Source organism: Ailuropoda melanoleuca, chromosome 5, assembly GCF_002007445.2.
Source record: "Ailuropoda melanoleuca isolate Jingjing chromosome 5, ASM200744v2, whole genome shotgun sequence".
NCBI lineage: Eukaryota > Metazoa > Chordata > Mammalia > Carnivora > Ursidae > Ailuropoda > Ailuropoda melanoleuca.
The window spans coordinates 104,228,714-104,249,165 of record NC_048222.1 but is presented as its reverse complement, the minus strand read 5'-3'; the positions used below and the strand labels follow the sequence as shown (position 1 = coordinate 104,249,165).

Below are 20,452 nucleotides of genomic sequence, written 5' to 3'. Positions count from 1 at the left end.
AAATTCCTGAGTGATTTTTCTGCTGACAACCACTTCATTTTGATATTTGACATGAGGGCAGCTTCTGACATTCATTCTGTTCCTAATCTTTCCCTGTAAACGTTGGGAAGACAGAAGGTCATGCATGGTTTTGCCACTCTTCCCTCTGGGATAATCCTTCGTTACCGAGGCACACTAGAAGTCTGCTTTGAATATGAGGTGGGGTGGGGATCATCCATTTGAACTGACTCCATTTTCAATTTGTTAGAATCTCTCCTTCAGCCTATAGAGGAATCTCTGTTTATTTGATTTACTCAGAAGAAAATTCTTAGTTTCTCCTGAAAACATGTGTTTGCAAAGTTGCAAATTCCCAATAACTCTTCATTCTAATATAATTTCAAGCTACCCACTGGTGATATTTGATAAATAGCTTTATTAGGTTTGATCCAGTGTTCCATTTTAAAAAAATACTTCAAAGAGTAGAAATCTATGTATATCAACTTAAATCATGAACTATGCTTGGTTTGAGCTGTGAGTAGTCACTGAGTTCCTGCAGTATGTGAAAACATTGAAGCAGTTTATTTCTTAAATAATTAATGATCAAAATAAGACAGTCAACCCTGTGTCATCTGAGTTTCCCTGGGCCTCACCAGCCTGTGAGAACAGAACAGTTCATACCAGCGAGCGCATGATATGTTGCCTCTGACCCTCGCCCCTCATGGAAGACCTTGGTCTTAGGGAGGGGTCTTAACACGTGGTCTCCCACCGTCGTTGCCACAGCGGCATCTGGCATGGCCTCCTCATGCACCGAGACCCCGTGTTTGGTGCGTCTCACTCCATCCCAGCCGGGCCCCCTCCTGAGGCTACACTGCCCACCCTTGTGGCCTCAGGGCCGGAGCCGGGCTGTGTGCGGGCAGGCGGGAGAGAGCCTCTCTCCTCTGCATCCTTCTCTGTCACCAGAGTGTCTCTGCTCACAGAGGTCCTTGTGAGAAGAGCTCTTTCCTCTTCTACCCACAGCTTCTGTTTCTTCTCCATTGGCGTTCAGATATAAGACACCAAAACCGGGCCAAGAATTAGCACAGACCTGCCCCCTCTCCCTACTGCCCTCCCCTGTCTTTCCTTTCTGTTTTTATGACCTTTGATTTCCATGCCCTCCAGCTTATGAAAGTAGATGCCACCCCCTCAGACAGGCGGGGTCTGTCTGCATCTTGGCCATAGCAGATGAGGCTTTAGGTGTGTGGGGATCGTGTGCCCACGGGTACGGGGGAGAGGAGGCTGGGACCCCCTGGCGGAGCACTGGAAGGATGGCTTGGCTTTTTTTGAGAATGGAAGGGGTAAGGGACAAGGTTGTCATTTCATCCCTTGAGAGTTATTAAGACCTTTAGCGTAAAGCGCCATGAAATGAATTCAGTCTTTTTTCTCCCCTGACTCAGGCTCTAGCAGCCGGGCAGCCGTTAATGTATATGGGGGTTTTCCTCATTTAGATCAATAGGAGATGTGGGAGAGTTGTTTTCAGGCCTCGAGACATAGCCTGAAAGGTGTACTTTATGTCTTTCACTGAATCCTTCATCATAGCTTGTTTTCATCAGTACTGCCTCTTTCTCAAGAGCTAAGAACAGAAACAAACACATTCTGGTCGATTGAAGATTGCGGTGGTTCACAGAAGGGCTCCGGGTCTTTGGGAATTGGCTCCTGCACACATGGGACGCTTGGTGACGCTTGGCTCTGGTATGACGCCTCCAACCTCTTTGTTCCATCTTTGTTTAAAGAAACAGGATAGTCTTTCTCCCTGTTCAGAAAGTAAGCCATTTGAGCAAACTTTATTCTTCCAATGAAGCCCACTGATGTGCTCCGAGCGTCAGAAATGATTGCCCAGATTTTCTCGTCTCTAGGTTCATAGTGATACTAAGATATTTTTGATCACCAACTAAACGTGTTTTGTGTGAAATGGGGCCCAGTGCTGCTTGGTGAGCCCTTGGCCACTGTGATATTGTGATTTATCATAAGAAATACATATTTGGTCTACGTCCTGTGTGTGGCACAGAGCTCCTAAAATCCTCGGAATTTCCTAAGTGATGAGAGGAACAAAGATGTGTTTGTTATGTTAATGAGGCAACTCTAGGACCCAAACCTAAGGATGGAGGCTGATTGATGGGATACCCAACCCTGTGATTAGAGGGTTTGAATTCAGTCCCACTCCCCCGACCTCCAGGGAAGGCGAGAGGAGCTGGAGGTTAAATCAGTCGCCAGTGGTCAGTGATTTAATCAATCGTGTCTCTGTAATGAAGCCTCATAAAAATTGAAAAGGATTGGTTTCAGAACCTTCCGGGTTGTTGAACACATGGCGATGTGGGGAGAAGGGCACTCTTGGAGAAAGCATGGAAGCTCTGAGCCCTTTCCCCACACCCTTCCCTGTGTATCTCCTCCCTCTGACTCTTCCTGAGTTCTAGCCTTCTCTCATCAACCAGGGATCCGGGAAATAAAATGTTTCTCTGAGTTCCCTGAGCCACTGCTGCATGTTAATTGATATCCAGGGAGGTTGTTGGAACCTCCAGTTTATAGCGGGTTGGTCAGAAGCACAGGTGATAGCTCGGCTTGTGATTGTCATCTGAAGTGTGTGTGTGTGTGGGGGGCAGTCCTGTAGGACTGAACCCTTACCCTGTGGGATCGGATGCTATCCCCAGGTAGATAAGGTCAGAGTTGAGTAGAATTGAAGGACGCCCTCTCGGTGTCTGGAGCATTGCTTGCTTGTCTGTGTGGGGAGACCCTTCCCTCTCTCCCTAACCCCCACGTTGGAACTGGTGATCAGAACACCTTTAGCCACCGTATGTTCTCATGGCCAACCATGAGAATATGAGGGGAGGTTTGCACCGTGGAGCAGGTCTTTGCCTTTGCATGCAGCGAAGTCATTCGGGACCCACGATGGGCCACCGTTTCTGGGATTATAAAACAAAACCAGTAAACGAGGTCCTTGCTGTGGTAGCACGTTCTCGTGGGGAGGCAGCCGCCGAAGTCACCGTGACTCTAGGTGACAGTGTGCTAGTAGAGGCCGGTGAGCGTAGCGGAGGGAGGCAGCAGCTCCATCTTGGAGCAGGAAGCCCAGTGGCCTTCCCGGACGGGGGGACGCTGAAGCCGGACGTCATGGGCCGACAGGGCACTCGTGAGGCAGGGAGAGGGAAACCCAGTCCGGGCCAAGCTTACATTGGGCGCAGGCATGGAGGCAGAGGGATGGCAGACCCCTTCAGAGAGGAGGCGGTTCGTGGAGGTTAGAGCGCGAAGGACCTTGCATGCCCTGCAGAGGGGTGGTTCTGCCAGAAGAAAGAAGCCCTTGACGGGTCTGAAGCTAGGGAGTGAACCCTGGGGGCTGGTCGGAGGGATGGGTGGGGAGGGGGAGAACACGAGTCCAGCCCGGGCCAGGACTAGTCTGATGGGAGTGGGTGTCACAGAGACCGAATGAACGCAGCCGTGTTGTCCCTTCCAGGTACCTGATCCCTTGCAACCACATGATGCTGAGCCAGAGGTGGGCCGTGAAGGAGAGAGACTGCTACTCTGTTTCTGCGGCCAAGCTGCTCGCCCTGACCCCCGTCTGCTGCTCCAGCGGGATCACCCTGACACTCGGCAACCAGGAGAGGGATTATATTCTCTGGTCAAAGTGTACGCACGATAGCTCAGGTAAAAGGAACCAGCTGGTCAATGATCTTTAAACGAAAGGATGCCTTATGCCATCCCTCCTCGGGTTACGTGTCTCTTTGGGTAGACAGGGAATAATGTCATGTGTCCCGTTTCTTTTATGAATGCCTGGGTGGTGGTCTTCTTCTGCTCCGTCCGGAGTTATGGACACTTTGTAATCAGAGTGCATTGCGATGCCCAGTGGTCACCTGGCCAGTGTTCCCAGACCTTTATTTTCACTAGACTTCCGGGTGGCATCCTCAGAGTACAGATACGGAAACCTGTACCAGCATGTCTTTTTAAACACAATTGGGGTGGGGGTGTAGAGATGGTTATAGCTAAGACAGGGTTAGCCTTTATTTTAATTTCCCAAAATGACTCATTTGTGGTTGCTTGCCTGCCAATTGTATATCATTGTAAGGCTTGAAATTTGTGAGATGGCAACAGTATCTGATTCATTTGATTGACCGACTGAGGGTTGTTTTTTTTTTTTAAATATTCTGTTTTTTAAAAGTAGGAGTTATAGTACTTGTGCTGTTTGCCAGCTACAGTTGATCTTATACAAGTAAAATTTCAGTGGTCGCCGGTATCAGCCTTGGCCCTCTGCAGGCAGCTGGAACAAGGGGCGTTAGATCGTGCTTGGGGATCAGAAGGCTGTTTCAGCTCAGGGAGGTTCTGCCTGACCCGTGACCACTAGGAAAGAGTCCAGCCCTGAGACTGACCCTGGTGTTTCCCGCCTGTATTCTGATATCCCCCAAACAGTATCATCTGTCTACCCAGGGACCGTCCTGTTAGATAAAGTATATTTTGTCTAAGAGCTGGGCTCCCTGACAAAGAAAATATCAGGGTGTTTGGTGTAAGTATAATTGTTAGAAATTAGGGTTGTCGCATTGCTTCTTTAAATAAAGATACAGTGTATCATGGAAATGAATAACTTTTATGTGCAAGAAAACAAGTTGTGTTTTAAAGATATTTTCCTATTAGGTAAACTAGTATGGGTATTTTCTATTTTCCTACCAATAGTCATTTTTTAGAACCTATTGAAAATTGGTGTCTTTTTTATTTACTAAGAAAGTTGTCTGAAGAATGATTCTGGGGCTGACCTTGCTGCAGAATTCAAACTTTAAGTTAAGCAAACGATTGCCGAGTACACACAACTTTTGCCACATTCTTTCCTGGTATCACATTTAATCCTCTGAAGAAAGTACTGTTCCGTTTTATAGTTGAAGAAACACACGCAGAGGAAGTGACTTGTCCAGGGTATACAGCTGATAGGTCCTCAGATCCCATATGCCACGTTCTTTCCCCTCTTTTGCTCTGAGGTGGCCTTCCAGTGGGTGGGTGTCCTAGTGGATGGATGGTTGCACAGGCGGGCGGGTAGACAAGGAATGTCATGTCCAGGTCTGGCCTGGCCTGGTAGAGATTCAGATGATGAACAGGCAAAGATGCTTGCAAGGGTGTGGCGTCAAATGAAGTAAGCACAGAGGTTGACCTCAGACAGCCTGTCCTCAGGCTGTGGCTCTGCCGCTGACTAGTCGGGTGACTTTTGTCTCTGAGCCTCAATGTCTTTCTCTGTAAATGGAGAAAATGCTGTTGCCATAGAGGGCTGTCAGGAGGAGTGGTTTTGATAGCACCTGCCATAGAAGAAATGGTGGAGCTTAGGTTTCCTCTGTCTATGCTTCCATACTTCTGTGAGGGTAGGGGCTCTCTTCTTAGCATTCCTTTTTTTTTTTTTTTTTTAAAGAGTATTTATTTTTTTATTTAGAGCGTGAGCGTTGGGGAGGGGCAGAGAGAGAGAGAGAGAGAGAATCTCAAGCAGATGCGAACCTCGATCCCAGGACCCTGAGATGATGATGTGAGCTGAAATCAAGAGTTGGATGCTTAACTGATGGAGCCACCCGGCTCACCCCCTTAGCGTTCCTTCTTAAAATCGAATCAGTTTTGATTATTCAGAAATCCTCTGGTCAGAAATTGTTAGAACTAGAGTAGCTGGTGAGACGGCATCTTAGCCCCTGAGTGAGTCCCGTCCGTGTCCACTACCTGTGTCCCCTCCTGTCTCGTCAGGGTGGGAGAGGGGCTCGTTCTGACTCATGTGTGCCTCCCGTGGCAGGCAGCGCGGAGCAGCCGCTGGCCGAGGCCTTCCCCCCGTCGGCCTGCATCGTGGAGTACGGCAAAGCGCTGGACATCAGTTACCTGCAGTACCTGTGGGAGGCCCACACCAACATCCTCCGCTGCATGAGGGACTGCCGGGTCTGGTCCGCCCTGTATGACGGGGACTCCCCCGACCCCGAGACGTTTTTCCAGAGTCTCGCAGAGGACAGTGCTCTCGCCTCCACCTCCCCCGTGTTCCGGCTCCCGCAGCACCTCCCCAGGAAGACGGGCCCCGCGCTGGCTCCGAGAAAGGAGAAGAGCCAGACGGAACTGGAGTGGGATGACAGCTACGACACGGGCATCTCCTCGGGGGCAGATGTGGGCTCCCCCGGGCCTTACGATGATCTGGAGAACTCAGGCCCGCCGGCCCCCATGGATCCCCCCAAACACATCCAGGAGCTGAAGAAGAATGCCATCCTGCTCTTCAAAGGGCCCTACATTGAGGAGTCTGACTTTCAGGACGACGTGATGGTGTACAGGCTGTGCGCCGAGAAGGACGCCGAGGACACCGGGAACTCCCAGGAGGGAAGCGCGAGGCCCTCCAGCCCAGCCCAGACTGAGGTTCAGGGTCCCCCCCTGAGCAACGGCCCCCTGCCCAGCCCTCAGTCAGAAACAGACTCAGAGGAGGAGCAGAATAGGGACAATTCAGACCCGTTTCAAAATGTATCCAAGGACCCAAAACAAGAAGATGAGCCTGATGTAGCCCTGGCCTCAAACTCCGAGTTAGCGTCTCCCGTCTCCAAGGCCAGACACGGTTCCCACCCGACGGTCGTTAACCCGGGGGGTGAAGATTTCATTGCCCAGTATGACCAGATCATTAAAGAACTGGATTCTGGCACCGAGGGCTTGATAGAACAGAATTTTCCCTCACCCGCTCTCTTGCATCTCCCGAATGAGCAGGAGGGGAAGGAAGAGGAGAGTGAAGGAGAAAAGGAGGGAGCGGAGGAGGGGAAGAAGGCACTGGAAGAGGAGGAGGACGACTTTGATTCCTTTATAGCAGAAGCCCCCACCGCTGATACCGTGCCATCCCTGTTCGGGGCGAGAGATGAGACTGCCTTTGCCAGTCACCGCCCCGTGAGGACTCAGAGCACCCCATTCACAGGTGATGATCTTGAATTGCTTTCTGATTTCTTCTTTGTGAAAGTACGCGTACGTATTACGACCAGAAAATGAGGTGGGGGAGGGAAGGAGCGCTACCAATGTACCTAACAGAGGGCTCAGAGTATTTCTGTGAAGAGCAGAGGGGTGATTTCATTTTCATTTTTTTAAATATTGTGTTCTAGCAATCTTTTGTTTTCCCCCCAGCCAGTCAGAGGATACATTGCACAGCTGAGTAACTGCTTCCCTTGATCCGTGTGTGATAAAGTAATAGGACTGATGAAGCCACACAAAAAATCCAGTCTCATTATTTAATAGCCTCATTTCCTTTAATTACTTTTTCTCCATAGCATGTGTTTTTAGGGGAATTGAAAAAGTTATGGTTGCCTCCCCTAGAATGTATGCTCCACGAAGGCCCGGGTGTTGGATTGTTCTCTGCGCTTCCCCAGCACCTGAACGGTGAACAGAGCACACAATAGGTGCTCAGAATACCCGCTGAATAAATATAGCTGTGTGCACACGTCAGAGACCACTGGAGTTAGTTACGCCTCTGCTTGGGAGCTCATTTCAGATCATCACAAAACCTTTAGCAAAAAATAAGCAGACTAGACCCGCACAAACTGTCACTCTGCCGGAGCATGGGTGTGTCCAGTGATACACCCCTAACTACAGGAGCAATCGTATGAGAGCGAGCGGGTAGGATAGGGTGTGGGGTAAGTGGATCAAGTTGAGGAATTAGGATAGAAAACATCATTAAATATTAGCCAGGAAAATCTGAATCTGCCAGTCGTGGTGCAGAGGGAGCTGGGAGAGAGTGTTCATCAGACTCAAGGAAGGCTGGGGCGGGTGCCCTGAACAGCGTGCAGGCAGCGAGGAGAGGTCTCGTTAGGAGCTGACATCGCAGAGGGACAGACAGTGACCTTGGAGTCAGGCCTGTGGGGGGATCCTGGCTCTAGCACTTGCAGCTGTGAGGTCCTAAACCCTCCGATTGCTCCTGTGAGGATGGAATGCAGTACTGGGCGCGGGGTGTGTGTGTGTGTGTGTGTGACTGTTGCCATTACTACAGGCTGACCCTGGCCGCCTGGGCCGAGGCTTGCCCTTCTCTGGCAGCCTGAGCCGAGGCTTGCCCTTCTTCGGCAGCCTGAGCCGAGGCTTGCCCTTCTCCGGCAGCCTGAGCTGAGGCTTGCCCTTCTCTGGCGGCAGGGAGCAGCTTGGTGAGTCTAGACCAGGCTCCACCTAGTTGGGTCACCTGAAATGGAAGAAATTGTATTTTGGTACCGGCCGGTAGGCTTAATGTGATTTCAAGTAGCTCTCCCACCCTCCTCCAGGATTTATTCATCTCTTTACTGATGCCTGACAATTTATTTAAAGAGGGAGAAGGCTTTTAATTCCACAATTAAAAGGCTTGAGGTTCTAGTTGAGGTAACATTTCAGTGTGAATGGGTTTTAATTAAAATTCAATCAGTCAGTCAATCATAAGTAAGAAGGATTAGATAATCTCAATTTTCCCAGGTGATGGGGGAAGGGAGGGGAGGGGTGGGAGCGGGAGGGCCCTGGCTGCCTGAAGGAGGGCAGAGAGCTCAGTGGAGGCACCAGTCACCCAGCACACCCCTCCATTTTGCCAGGGGCCTGCCCCCTCGACTCTGACCCAGCCGGACATCCCAACTTCACAGCTCACTGTCCTGGAAGTGAGGGCCACCCAGGGCTGATGAGGGTTGTTCTTGAGAATGCCAGCTTTCTTAGAAAGGCTCCTGGTCCCTGGAAATACCTAGATTGAGGAAACAAAGTCTAGCTTCGGGCAAGAAGTAAAAGCTAATACAACACCTTATTAAAAGTGTCAATATTTTGCACAGGATACACATGAGAACCAACACAATGTAATGTGACTTTTTTGATACATAGAGGTAATTTTAACTAAAACTTTGCTTTTTTTCCTCCTTTGAAATTTGTGCACAGCTTCGGGAAAAGCTCTCGCCTCTTCACTTTGTAGTTTCTAGACTTCCGAGTGTGTTCTGTAGCACTTGGCTTAACTTCCGCCTCTCCGTGGAATCCTGATTTCCACCGAAATGAATTTGCTTCTCAGCAAAACCAAAGCATTCCATTTCATTTATCTAATTAACTTTACTTGTGCATCGAGTAACATTTGATTGCTCTCCTAATACTGGGCAGGTTCTAGGCCAGATACTAAAGACAGAAAAATGAAGGAATTCCCAGACTTTCAGAGGAGACGTCAACAAAGAATTGTACTCACTTAGAAATGCATTATTAGTGATTGTCTGTTGTGCCCTACGGGAGCCCAGTAGGGGGAGTGGGAAAGACTTCCCAGAGGAGGGGCACAAACGGGGGACAGGAGCTGCCAGGTAAAGATGACCCAGAAGGATAGTCCCGGGCAGAGGGGACAGCGGGTAGAAGACGAAGGAGCCTGGCCGTGCATGTGTGCATGTGACAGAGTGCGGGTCCGTGAGGCAGTGAGGTGTTTGAGATGGGAAGCCAGAAAGCTCTGGAAGCGAGGTGGGGGCAGGGAGGGGGGTCTTTGGGCTAAGCTGAGGAACAGTGACTGTGTGCTGTGGGCACTGAAGAACTGGGAGTGTTGCAGTTGGCAAGTGCTGTGACTGAGTCTGTGTGTGCAAGGCCAGTCTGGAGTAGTGTGCAGAGCGCAACGCAGGGGGAGAGGGTGCGGCCAGGAGAGCAGGTGGGAGACGTCTGTCATGGGCTCGGAATTCAAAATGCACTCATGCTTTGTTTCTGGGAACATGTCACAGGCTGTATTCACACCTGTGTGCCAAGATGTATAAACAAAGGTGTTCACTGCAGTGTTGTTTACAATAGAAAAAGATTGGAAACAACCCAAATGTCCATTAGTAGGAGACTGTTTTACTAGTGTCGTACCCAAAGCAACTACATAGCTTGTGGCCTTGAGATGAAGGAGACAGCTCTCTCTGTGCGGACAGGGGACAGTCTCTAGGATAGAGTGGTAAGTGGCAAAGCAAGGGGCAGAACAGTGCGGGGAGAATGTTGTCCTTTGGTAAAAAAAAAAAAAAACAAAAACACAAAACAACAAAAACCAAAAACCAAACAGGGGACACACACACACACACACACACACACACACACACACACGGGTGGGGAGTCTGCCTGTCCTAGAAGAGGAGAAGAAGGAGAAATACGCTGTCCAGCCCTGAACGCACCTGTGGCTTTCTGAGTTGTAGCTGAGTTTTTTCTGATTTTCAGCTGCTTATGAGTTTCCCCTAGCAACTGTTGTTGCTAAGCGGTTTTTTCAAGTGCTGGACATCAACTAAGAATAAAAGAGGAATCTGAGAGGGTTTCATGTATGTTTCTCATTGCCCATGTTACGGAGTTGTAATTAATGTCATTAGTGGATTATGACAGTCGTGGCCTTGGCCTAATGCTCTGTCATGCAAGGGAGATGGCGATGCCACTCACTCTCCACCCTGGGCTGGTTGGTTGTCCCTGCCTGCTGTAGCGACGGTAGTTGGTCTGGCCTGGCTCTGTGTGCTCAGCGGCTCTCACGTGCGCGGGATGGCCCCATCGGCCAAGTACAGAGTTGGGCCATGGGAGGGCAGTCATGGGCTCACGTCAAGGACGTGTGTTTACGGGAGAGTCTGCCCACCTAAAGTGACTTCGTTCACCTGTCTTTGCTCCCTCTGGAGAGAAACAGATGCTGAGCTGGGGACTGCAGGGGAGTGGGGGTGGGCGTAGTGGGGTGGGGGGTGGGATGAGATAGGAAAGACTGGGCCGAGTTGAGGCAGTTGAGGGCAGCAGCCTTCTCCCTGTACGTCTACCTGGCAAGCTCGAATTGTGTTGTGATGCCTTAAGAGTTACCAGTGACATTTCTGGGGTTTTTGCTGACACCTCATTAAGTTGCTTTCAAAGTGGTATCCTAATCCAGTTTCTGAATGTGTTTGACGACCTCTCCCAGTTTTGTGTTCTGTGAGCAAGGCCTCTGCGAAGCCTCTCTATTCGAGGAGGTCACTGAGTGTCTGTGTTGTGTGACGTGACTGAGGAGCTCTGTCCCCATCCCAGAGGTGGGGAAGTTGAGCCTAATGTGAACACACAAGGGGCTGGTGCCTTTGTTGTTGGAAGTCCCTATAGAAGCATCCTCTGTAATGCCAGCAGTGGGAGTCTTGCCATCGTCCATCACTTGCTTGCACGGGTATAAGGTTTAGGACTGGTGTTGCCATTTCTCGTGGATGGCTTCTGTTTTCTTGTAAAGGGTTTTACTCTCTCACCACCAGCGCTTCTGAATGAAGCATCTTGTGGTGAAGTAGGTTTTTGTTAAACTTTTATTAATGTTGGTGACATCTTCATAAGGCAGGTTTATCCATCAAGGGTGATGTGCTTTTGTTAGAAACATGCCATGGTTTCCAGGCATCATCCATAGCTCCACTGGGGGAAATACAGAATTCTCATTCATTTTGCTAATGGATGACTTTTATGGTAAACATGGAAAAGATCTTCAAGTAATTTGATTAATGCCAGAGTAATTTTTTTGATTTTTTACTGTCTTTAGTGAATTTCAACATAAAGCATATTAATTTTCTAGTGATCCAAATTGGTCAAAGCTGCTTTTTGCCTGATTATTTATGAACGGCTTTTGTGGTCCTATAGATTTTCTTTCTTGAGGAACCTATGACGCATCAAATTATACTTCCTGAAAGTGAGTCAAGTTACAGCCCAGGCCTCATTCACCCCTGGTTTTTCTCTTCCTTGGTTCTTCCAACCTGTGATATCTGACACAAGACAGAATCTTTCTTCTGGTGCTCACTGGCGACTGACAGTCCCTGTTTACAGTGTTGCTGTTTGGTAACAGAGTTTATATGTGTCTGGTGTTGGTCACTAACACAAAGGTTTTTTTTGTTACTAAAACTTGTGCTGGTCTGTGATGGGTACACGAGGCACCCCAGTATGCCCAGTAGGCACCTTGGTGAGGTGAGGGATACCATGGTTTTTGAGCTTTGGCTGTCCCAGGAAATGCAGCAGCAGCGTGGAGAAGTAGATCTTAATTTCTAAAATGAAATTATTGATCCTCTGACCTTTTTCAAGGGCTGTGATAATTTCCAGGGTATCAGAGCTCCTCACGGAATCAAAATATCAGCTCCCACGCATGTATTTCCGCTTTCTTTGGCGGGTGGTGGTTTGTTTTGTGTTCTGGCTGGGTCAGGAGAAGACGTGGTGCTCTTCGCCGTGGCTGTATTTGATCTGTACCTGGCAGGCCTGTGGTTTGGGAGCTGTGGCTCCAGTGGCTCCTTAGCTGTCAAGACGGGATGTGCCCGGTGCTGAGCCAGCCCTGAAGCCGTGTGCTCTTCCTGCAGGCCCATTCATCAGCGTGGTCCTGTCAAAGCTGGAGAACATGCTGGAGAACTCTCTACATGTGAATTTGCTGCTGATTGGGATCATCACTCAACTGGCCAGCTACCCCCAGCCACTCCTGCGCTCCTTTCTGCTCAACACCAACATGGTCTTCCAGCCGAGCGTCCGCTCTCTCTACCAGGTGCGTCGGCCGAGCCCACAGCCGGACCTGTTGACGCTACGGGTACTCCTGAGCAGGGCTGCTTCTCTCTTTCCCTTTGTTGTTGGGTTGTTGCTCTCCTTTTCCCTCTGGTCTAATTCGCTTGCCCTCCTTCCCCGTCCTGTTATGCTTGTTGTGTAGATTATTCTAGACAAATTGCAAAGCTTCATTTAGTTTGATGTTTCAAGGGTGCCCTACCAAGAACACACAGGCCGCTGAAAACAAGCAAATGCCTGGTATCCTAAAAGATCCTGCGGCGAGGCGTGCACCTGAAAGGTATATCGATAACCGAGGCTGGAGTTCCGTTGTGGGGCATTGACATCAGCAAGTGTTGTTTGTGACAGGTCCTTGCATCGGTGAAGAACAAGATCGAGCAGTTTGCTTCTGTGGAGAGAGACTTCCCAGGGCTCCTCATCCAAGCGCAGCAGTACCTGCTCTTCCGAGTGGACATGTCCGACCTGACCGCCGAGTCGCTAACCAAAGGTAAGCCAGCGTCTCCGCCGTGTCTCTTCTCCAGCTGTTCCTCCATTTCCCCAGCCTCCTTCCTGATTGGGGTTCCCAGAGGCCGTGCCGGCTCCTGGGCCTTCAGAGCATCTAAATACATTTGCATGTTTACCCAACGGGACGAGCCTCCCCCGAGTGTTCTCACACCTACAGAAAAGTGCCCGCTGCGCGCACCCGGGAGGGGTTAGTAGGGCACTCGCTTCCCTACCTGACGGCGGTTCGGGGGAGGAGTGCTGCGTGCTGTTGCTCGGCTAGAATAAATCACTTGGCACATATGGGCCAGCAAGAGGCATTATGGGCACACTCTGAACCATATTTTGGCCACTCCTACCCTGGGGAGGGCATCTCTTCTCTTTATTATGTTTTCAGAGACTCTCAGGCCCAAAATAAATGTGCTTGAGGGCTCTAGAAGGTAAAAACTATTCATTTGGACTGGGAGAAGTGAAGTTCACAGTCAGCTTAAAATTTCCAAGAGTGCCTTTTCGTCAGCTCTGGGGGTGCCAGGCTGGGGGAGGGCAGTGGTCGGGTGCCGAGCATGAGAGCCCGGAGCGGTCCTGCAGGCTGGCCAGGCCTGGGGAGCACCTCCGCTTTTCCTCGTTTAAGCTCATGCTGTGTGGATTTGATGCCTCGTTGTCTTCCGAGCCATGATTTAGGCCGAGGTGAGTGCAAACCAGACCTGCCCCATATTGTGCTGGCTTTTGCTTGTCCCCACACGGGCAAATCCCCTTGTGGCAGGTGAACAGTGGTGAGTGGGGGGAGTGGGGGAGGCTCTGGGTCCCAGGCTAAAGGCATGTGATCAGAAACAAGATTGAGAGTGAGAGACAGAAATGTAACTCGGGGCAAATTTTAAACCTCTAAGGGAAGCTGAAAAGATCGCAGAACTCTGATGGCTTGACCTTGTCCCTGTGTAGCTGTTTGATCTTGGTCACTGGGCCTCACTGGGCCCTCCTGTTCCTTGACTTTTAAATGAAGGATTTGTTTTCCATCTCAAGTCCTTTCTGGCTGTGAAGAGCCTTCAGGACATTGCAAGGCAGATTTTGAAAGAAAGGTGGGCCTGTGCCACTGGGAGATGAGGGGCAGGCTTTAAGATTCCACCCTTTCATGCAGGGGGAGGGGCCCCCACATCTCTGTGGAAAACTGGGCTGTGGGACCCACATGGCCTCTCCTAGCTCATGGATGGGTGGCCTGTTAGCTGCGTTCCTCCTGAAGCCGGAGCTTGTCACTCACCCTGGGAGAGTTAGCTTTCGTGCACAACAAGCCAGTGCAGCCACTCAGTGGCTTTCACGGGTGCCATTTATGGGTGCTCATAGTCTGTGCACATGGCGAGCTGGGCGTTCTGATCGGGGGCAGGCTTGGCGGGTTTGGGCTGGACTTGAGTGTGTTGCCATCGATGGGCGGCTGGATGTCTGGGATGGCCTCACTCACCTGGGTGGGAGACGGCTGGGGTGGTGGGGATGGTGGGGGGAGGTCTGTATTTCTCATCATCCAGGAGGTTAGCCCTGGCTCGGCAACATCATGGCTGTAGGGTTGCAAGAGCGGGAGCAGGGGTGTATAAAATCTTTTGAGGCTAATTTGCTACATTGTTTTGGCCAAAGCAGGTCATTGAGCCAGCCCAGGCTCAAGAACCGAGCAAAGCATCTACCTCTCGATGGGAAGAACTGTAAGAATTATGGCCATTTTTGCAATCTGTTGACAAGGTGCCTTGAGTCTCCTTACATGACACTTCACGCTTAGCGTTCTTCATCTGTATTTTTCAATTCGTGAAGTGCTTCCCCAATTTTATTTTCCAGTAGCACTGTTTGCTATTTGAAGGTACTATTGGCTTCATTTTCGTGTAAGGCAGCTGAAATTAGAGGCTTGGAGTAGTCAGCTGGGGTCACAAAGCTCAGGTGCCTGGCGTGCGGAGCAGACGGCGCAGACGCTGACCGGCTTCCCAGGCTTTCCTTACCCACATGTTCTAGGCAAGGGGGGTGGGGATCACTCACACCTGGTGCTCTGTCCTGGCTTCCGACTGTCTCATGGCAGTGGCTGCCAGGTATGTGCCCAGGGGAACTTGAACTGGTTCCCACCACATATGGTTATCAAATTAGTCAGCCAGGGTTGATGCTTTCAAAGGGCTGTGACATTCAGAGGGCTTTGACTTGTGAGAAGCTTCCCTTAGGGGAGAAGACTTTCCTTTTTTTTTTTTTTTTCTAAAGATTTTATGTATTTATTTGACAGAGTACACAAGCAGGGGGAACGGCAGGCAGAGGCAGAGGGAGAAGCGGGCTCCCTACTGAGCAGGGAGAGCCAGGGCCCGATCCCAGGACTCTGGGATCATGACCTGAGCTGAAGGCTTTCCTTTAACGGAGTTGTTCAGATTAACCTTCCAACTTCTTTCAGAGTCCCAAAGTGACCCCTTCCTCTCAACTTCAAAAATCTCTAAGCTCACGGAGTGAGGGAGGTTTCTGTTCCCTTGCACAAGGCTGACTACCGAAGCATCGAGTGTGATGTGACTGCCTATGAATGAGTTGAATCTGGGTGCGTGATTGAGAGTCCTGGTCATGGGCCAGCTGTTGGGGTTCACAGTGTTGGGTGCTGTGGACCAGGGGTGCATGCTGAACAGATTTCTCGGCTGATGTTGACATCTTGCTAGTATTCGTCTTGAGAACCCTCTGTTGCAGCTTTTCAGACCCAGGGCAACATTTTAGAAAACCATTCCCAGTTGTGACATTTATTTATTCATTCCCTGCCTTTTTCTTCAGGTGCTTGTGTGTGCTTGTTGAGCCCTCTTATGATGGGTGGAACCCGGGCGCCTGCAGCCATAGCTGCTCTGTCCCCTGGGCCCTGCGTTCCCTTGGGCTCCTGGTGGCCCTGGTGAAAAATGAGCCTCCTCACTAATGCTTCAAACGCAAGTACAGGTCTATGTGTGCCCTGCTCCCCAGGCTGATTTCTCCTCACTAATGCTTCAAACCCAAGTACAGGTCTGTGTGTGCCCTGCTCCCCAGGCTGATTTCCTGTGCCGGCTGTCACAGTGTCGTCCTTGAGACTGCTGATCTCTGGGCTCAGCCTCTTCCCCTCAAATACCTCCCAAACCACAGAGGTTGTATTTACTTGTATTTAGTTATTTTCAGAGTCCTTTCAGATCTCTGGTTCTGGGAGAGAGGTCAGGTCGGTGGTATTTCCATTTTACGGGAGAGGAAATGGAGACATTGTATGATCGGCAAGTTCCCAGGCAGGAACCATAACTCGGGTCTCCTTGCTGCTGAGCTGAGAGCCTGGTGGCACTTTGTGACACATGGAGAGGCCACTCCCATGCTGATTACACAGCCCTCTGTAAGGGTCTCCCTGTGCACGCTCCTGCTTTCAGTAGTGAAGACAGTTTTGACTCTTGGATCCGAGTGGGTAAATGAAACTTAGTAATGACACTTTTTTAAAGTGGTGACACTTTTTTGAATTCATGATCAAGCTAGATAAATGAGGCACAAAAACCCTTTTTGGGGGAAAGGGAGGAGTGACTGTGAAAGAGGAAGAGAGAGATGAGGCATATGAACCAGCTCCAGGGAGATGAGGTGCAGGGAAGACCTGATGTTGGCCAGTTCCTTCCCTCATTCACTCGGCGAATGTTCATTAGTTTCTACCACGACTAAGGAAGTGTGCTGGGGGCCGTGAAGGACACATCGCCTACGGGCTCAGCCCTCAGAAATCCCAGAGTCTGGGAGAGGACTGCAAACATGGGAACACAGTCTAAAGGCAATGCAGGCCTTAGTTGGTTAATAACATGGGGCGGGAGGCGAGCGCAGGGAACGGCATGTGGGGCAGGAAACAGGAAGTCTCTGTGAAGTCAGTGGCCACTGAATTGCTGACCATGTGATGGATGGTCCATTGAGAGGCTCCTGTGTCCTTTGCACCTCTTGACTCATTGTGTTTTTTTACCTCTCCTTTGTTCGTTTATTGAGGCACGATTAACAAATAGTGTTATGTTAGTTTTAGGTGTACAGCACTGATGCAACAACTCTGTGCAGTACTCAGCAGTCACCGTGGGAAGTGTAGTCACCATCTGTCACCACACATTATTACGGTGTGATTCACTCTACTCCCTGTGCTGTACTTTTCATCTCTGTGACTTATTTTATAACTAGAAGTTTGTACTTCTTAATCCCCTTCATCTATTTCCCCCAGCCCCCCACCATCTCTCTTCAGGCAACCACCAGTTTGTTCTCTGTGTTTGAGAGTCTGTTTGTCTTTCTTTGTTTATTCATTTTATTTCTTAAATTCCACATATAAGTAAAATCATACGACATTTGTCTTTTTCTGACTTATTTCACTTAGTATAATACCCTCTAGGTTCATCCATGTTGTTACAAATGGCAAGATCTCATTCTTCTTTATGGCTAATATTCCATTATGTGTACGTACACACACACACAGTACACCTTTATTTTTAATTTTTTTTATTTTTTAAAGATTTTATTTGTCAGAGCGAGTGAGTGCACAAGCTGGGGGTGCAGCAGGCAGAGGGAGAAGCAGACTCCTCACTGGGCCAAGAGCCCAATGTGGGGCTCCATCCCAGGACCCTGGGATCATGACCTGAGCTGAAGGCAGACGCTTAACTGACTGAGCCCCCCAGGTGCCCTTCACACTACACCTTTATTCATTCATCCATCAGTGTTCATTTAGGTTGTAACTTCTATACCTTGGCTATTGTAAATAATGCTGCAGTGAACATAGGGGTTCACATAATTTTTCAAATTAGTGTTTTTGTTTTCTTTGAATAAATACCCAAAAGTGGAATTACGGATCATATGATATATATTTTTTTAAATTTTTTGAGTAATGCCCATACTGTTTTCCACAGTGGCTGCACCAGTTTGCATTCCCACCAACTGTGCACAAGGGTTCCTTTTCCTTCACATCCTCGCCAACACTTATTATTTCTTGTCTTTTAGATTCTAGCCATTCTGACAGGTGTAAAGTGGTATTTCATCGTGGTCTCATTATTTCAGGTCTTCTGCCAACATTTAATTGGATTATTTGTGTTTTTGGTGTTGAGTTGCTTATTGACTCATTTAACCCTTAAACAACTCTGCGAGCTTTTGACACACGAGGACATCAAAGTACAGAGAGGTAAAGCAACCTCCCCAAGTCACTCAGCCAGTAAGTGGCAGAGTCTGTGCTCTTCTTAACCACTGCTGATAAGATGCATTCCACAAACAGAAGCTTGGTCTGAATTACCGCCCACGAGTCCCACTCCTCACTGTTCCCCAGGCCAGCTTCCTTTGTGAGCTTTGCTGGGCACTCTGAAGAGCTGCAGTGCGGGGGGACTGGCATGGGGGTGCCAAGGGGGTGTTCTCCAAGGTTGGCAGTGTACGTCAGTGATGTCAACACTTTTGTCCTCCATTGTCGGGACGTGTTCTGTGTTTGTGCTAAAAGGTAGCAGCACACCGATTCTCAGCCACGTTTTCCAGTTCTTTATGGCATGAACTGTGATAAACTTTAAAAGATATTTAAAGCAGTAAAGCAGGGTTTTTTTTTTTTTTTTTTTTAACACTGAAGACTATAGGAGTGAGATGTGGAAAGTACTATAAATGTCAAGAATTTTTAGTACGGTAGTTAAGCAACACTCTTCTCAGAGTGTTGAAAAATGGGACTGAATTCTAAAAAGCAGCCAAAATAATGAAGAACTTGAATGTGATGATTTATAAAGAGTAGTGAGACTGTTTGAGTAGGGGCAGAAGGAGGCATAAATAATTGCTATAAATATATGAAGGCTGAAGATATTTAAGAATTAAGTAGTCGGGAAAGTTGAACCATTTTAATTAGTAAAACTGATTTGATATGGAAATGCAAGTCATTTGAATATGTTAACGTTTGGGCTCATCTCGTCTCAGACCCGTGTTATTGAAACTGAAATGGAAACCCCTGGAAACTTTTCTTAAAGGGAGGCTTCTGAGCCACTTGCTGCCACTAGATGCCCACGGTTATGGGAAATTCCCGGTCTGGTTGGTCTTACCAGCACCCAGCTTCCTCTCTGTTATTTCCAGCCTTTAAAAGGCTTTTTCCATTCTAGTCTCCAAAAAAGGCCAGAGGTCCCAGCCTCAAGAAGCCGGGGTTCCTGAGGGAGCCCTCGAGGCCCGAGCTGCAGAGAGCTTGGAGTGGCTTATTTAGCCCAGCTTGTCTCCTGCAGCTCTGCTGTGTGATCAGGGCTTGACTGGTCAAGGTAGGATGGTTGCCCCCAATACCAGGAGGTTGGGGAGAGCAGGTGGAGCCTCTGGACTCCCCCAAATAACATATAGTGAGCTAAGTCTTCCCTTGGTTGATGTAGTGGCATCATTTTTTCCCTTCACCGTGTCTTGGGCATGAAGGTTTCCTCATCAGCCTATTTTCTTGCCACAATTCCTGCACGAAGTTCCTTGCACAGGATTCGGGATAAAACTTCTATCACATGCCCCGTGCTGGAGGTTATCTGCTGGGCAAACGTGTGCCACAGGGTGGGTAGGATGGGTCTTCAAGGGCCGTGTCTTCAGACTTCAATGACAGGGACTGAAGCCATGGCTAGAGTGTCCATCAGCCCCTGCCCCCAAACACACATACTTCACTTAAGAGGGTGGGTGTGAAGGACCAGGGAACATCACCGTGACCATTTTCTCTCTGCTTTCAGATTCCATTCAGGATGCTTCCAGGACGGGAATCGGCAAGAACCTTTTGGATGGTCCCCCAAGAGTGCTTCAGCCCTTCCTGACAAACAGAGCCAAGGTGGCTGGGGTGCCCCCAAGCCTGCCCCTGCCGGTGAGGAACACCATGCTGGCCGCTGCTCTCTTCCCCGAGTTCCTGAAGGAACTGGCTGCCTTGGCCCAGGAACACTCCATTCTGTGCTACAAGATCCTGGGTGACTTTGAGGACTCTTGTTGTTAGCTTTTTTAAAAATAGAGGTTCTTGTTTTTTAAGGTTTTAGTGTCCTGACTGAATGTTAAATGCAAAGCTGCTTACAGAAGTTTCTACTTTGATATCTCCTGACAATACTTGATTTGCGGGGAGGGCAGTTTTCTGTACACGGCCTCTCTTTCTAGCCGGGTCTTTCCCCCTTACGTAGAATGTAAGTTTTATAAGCTGGTGGCTCCTTTGCCAGGTTTCCTTTCTTCCTCAAGGTTTTCAGTTGTTATTCTCCCATCCCTCTGAGTCACTCATCTTGCAGCTGAGATCACACGAGGCAGAAACTGGGGTCCAGTGGTTTCTGGAAGTACCCCATGTCAGAAGGCTGATACGCTCTTCAGCAGCACACGGGGGATGCCCATTTGCTCTGTTGCCTTCGGCATCTTGGCTCCATTTTATAAAAGGGAGGAGTAAAGATGGAGCCCCTCTTGCCTCCATCACACAAGCACATATCCTCTGTCCCTTTGCATTTTACTTCCGAGATCTGCACTCTGCCCAACATGTTGCCTTACGGTGCAGGCAAATCCACTGGTCTCAGCTCTCTGCCTCGGAAGTCAGATGTAGTTGTGGAGAATTTGGAATGCAGGGAAATTTTCTTGTTGCTTGAGA

At 49.3% G+C, this 20,452-nt stretch overlaps 1 protein-coding gene across 5 annotated transcripts in view; it reads left to right on the top strand.

Annotated features, from left to right (window-relative positions):
* Positions 1-20,452, top strand: part of FAM160A1 (family with sequence similarity 160 member A1) — a 229,704-nt gene extending 209,252 nt beyond the window's left edge. For all 5 annotated transcript variants that reach the window (XM_019808859.2, XM_034661528.1, XM_019808854.2 and 2 more), the window contains 5 exons: positions 3,461-3,651; positions 5,759-6,901; positions 12,231-12,409; positions 12,772-12,910; positions 19,572-20,452. In XM_019808859.2, the coding sequence (XP_019664418.1) occupies positions 3,461-3,651; positions 5,759-6,901; positions 12,231-12,409; positions 12,772-12,910; positions 19,572-19,825 (1,906 nt within the window). In that variant the 3' untranslated portion in view covers positions 19,826-20,452. The remainder of the gene's footprint in view (positions 1-3,460; positions 3,652-5,758; positions 6,902-12,230; positions 12,410-12,771; positions 12,911-19,571) is intronic.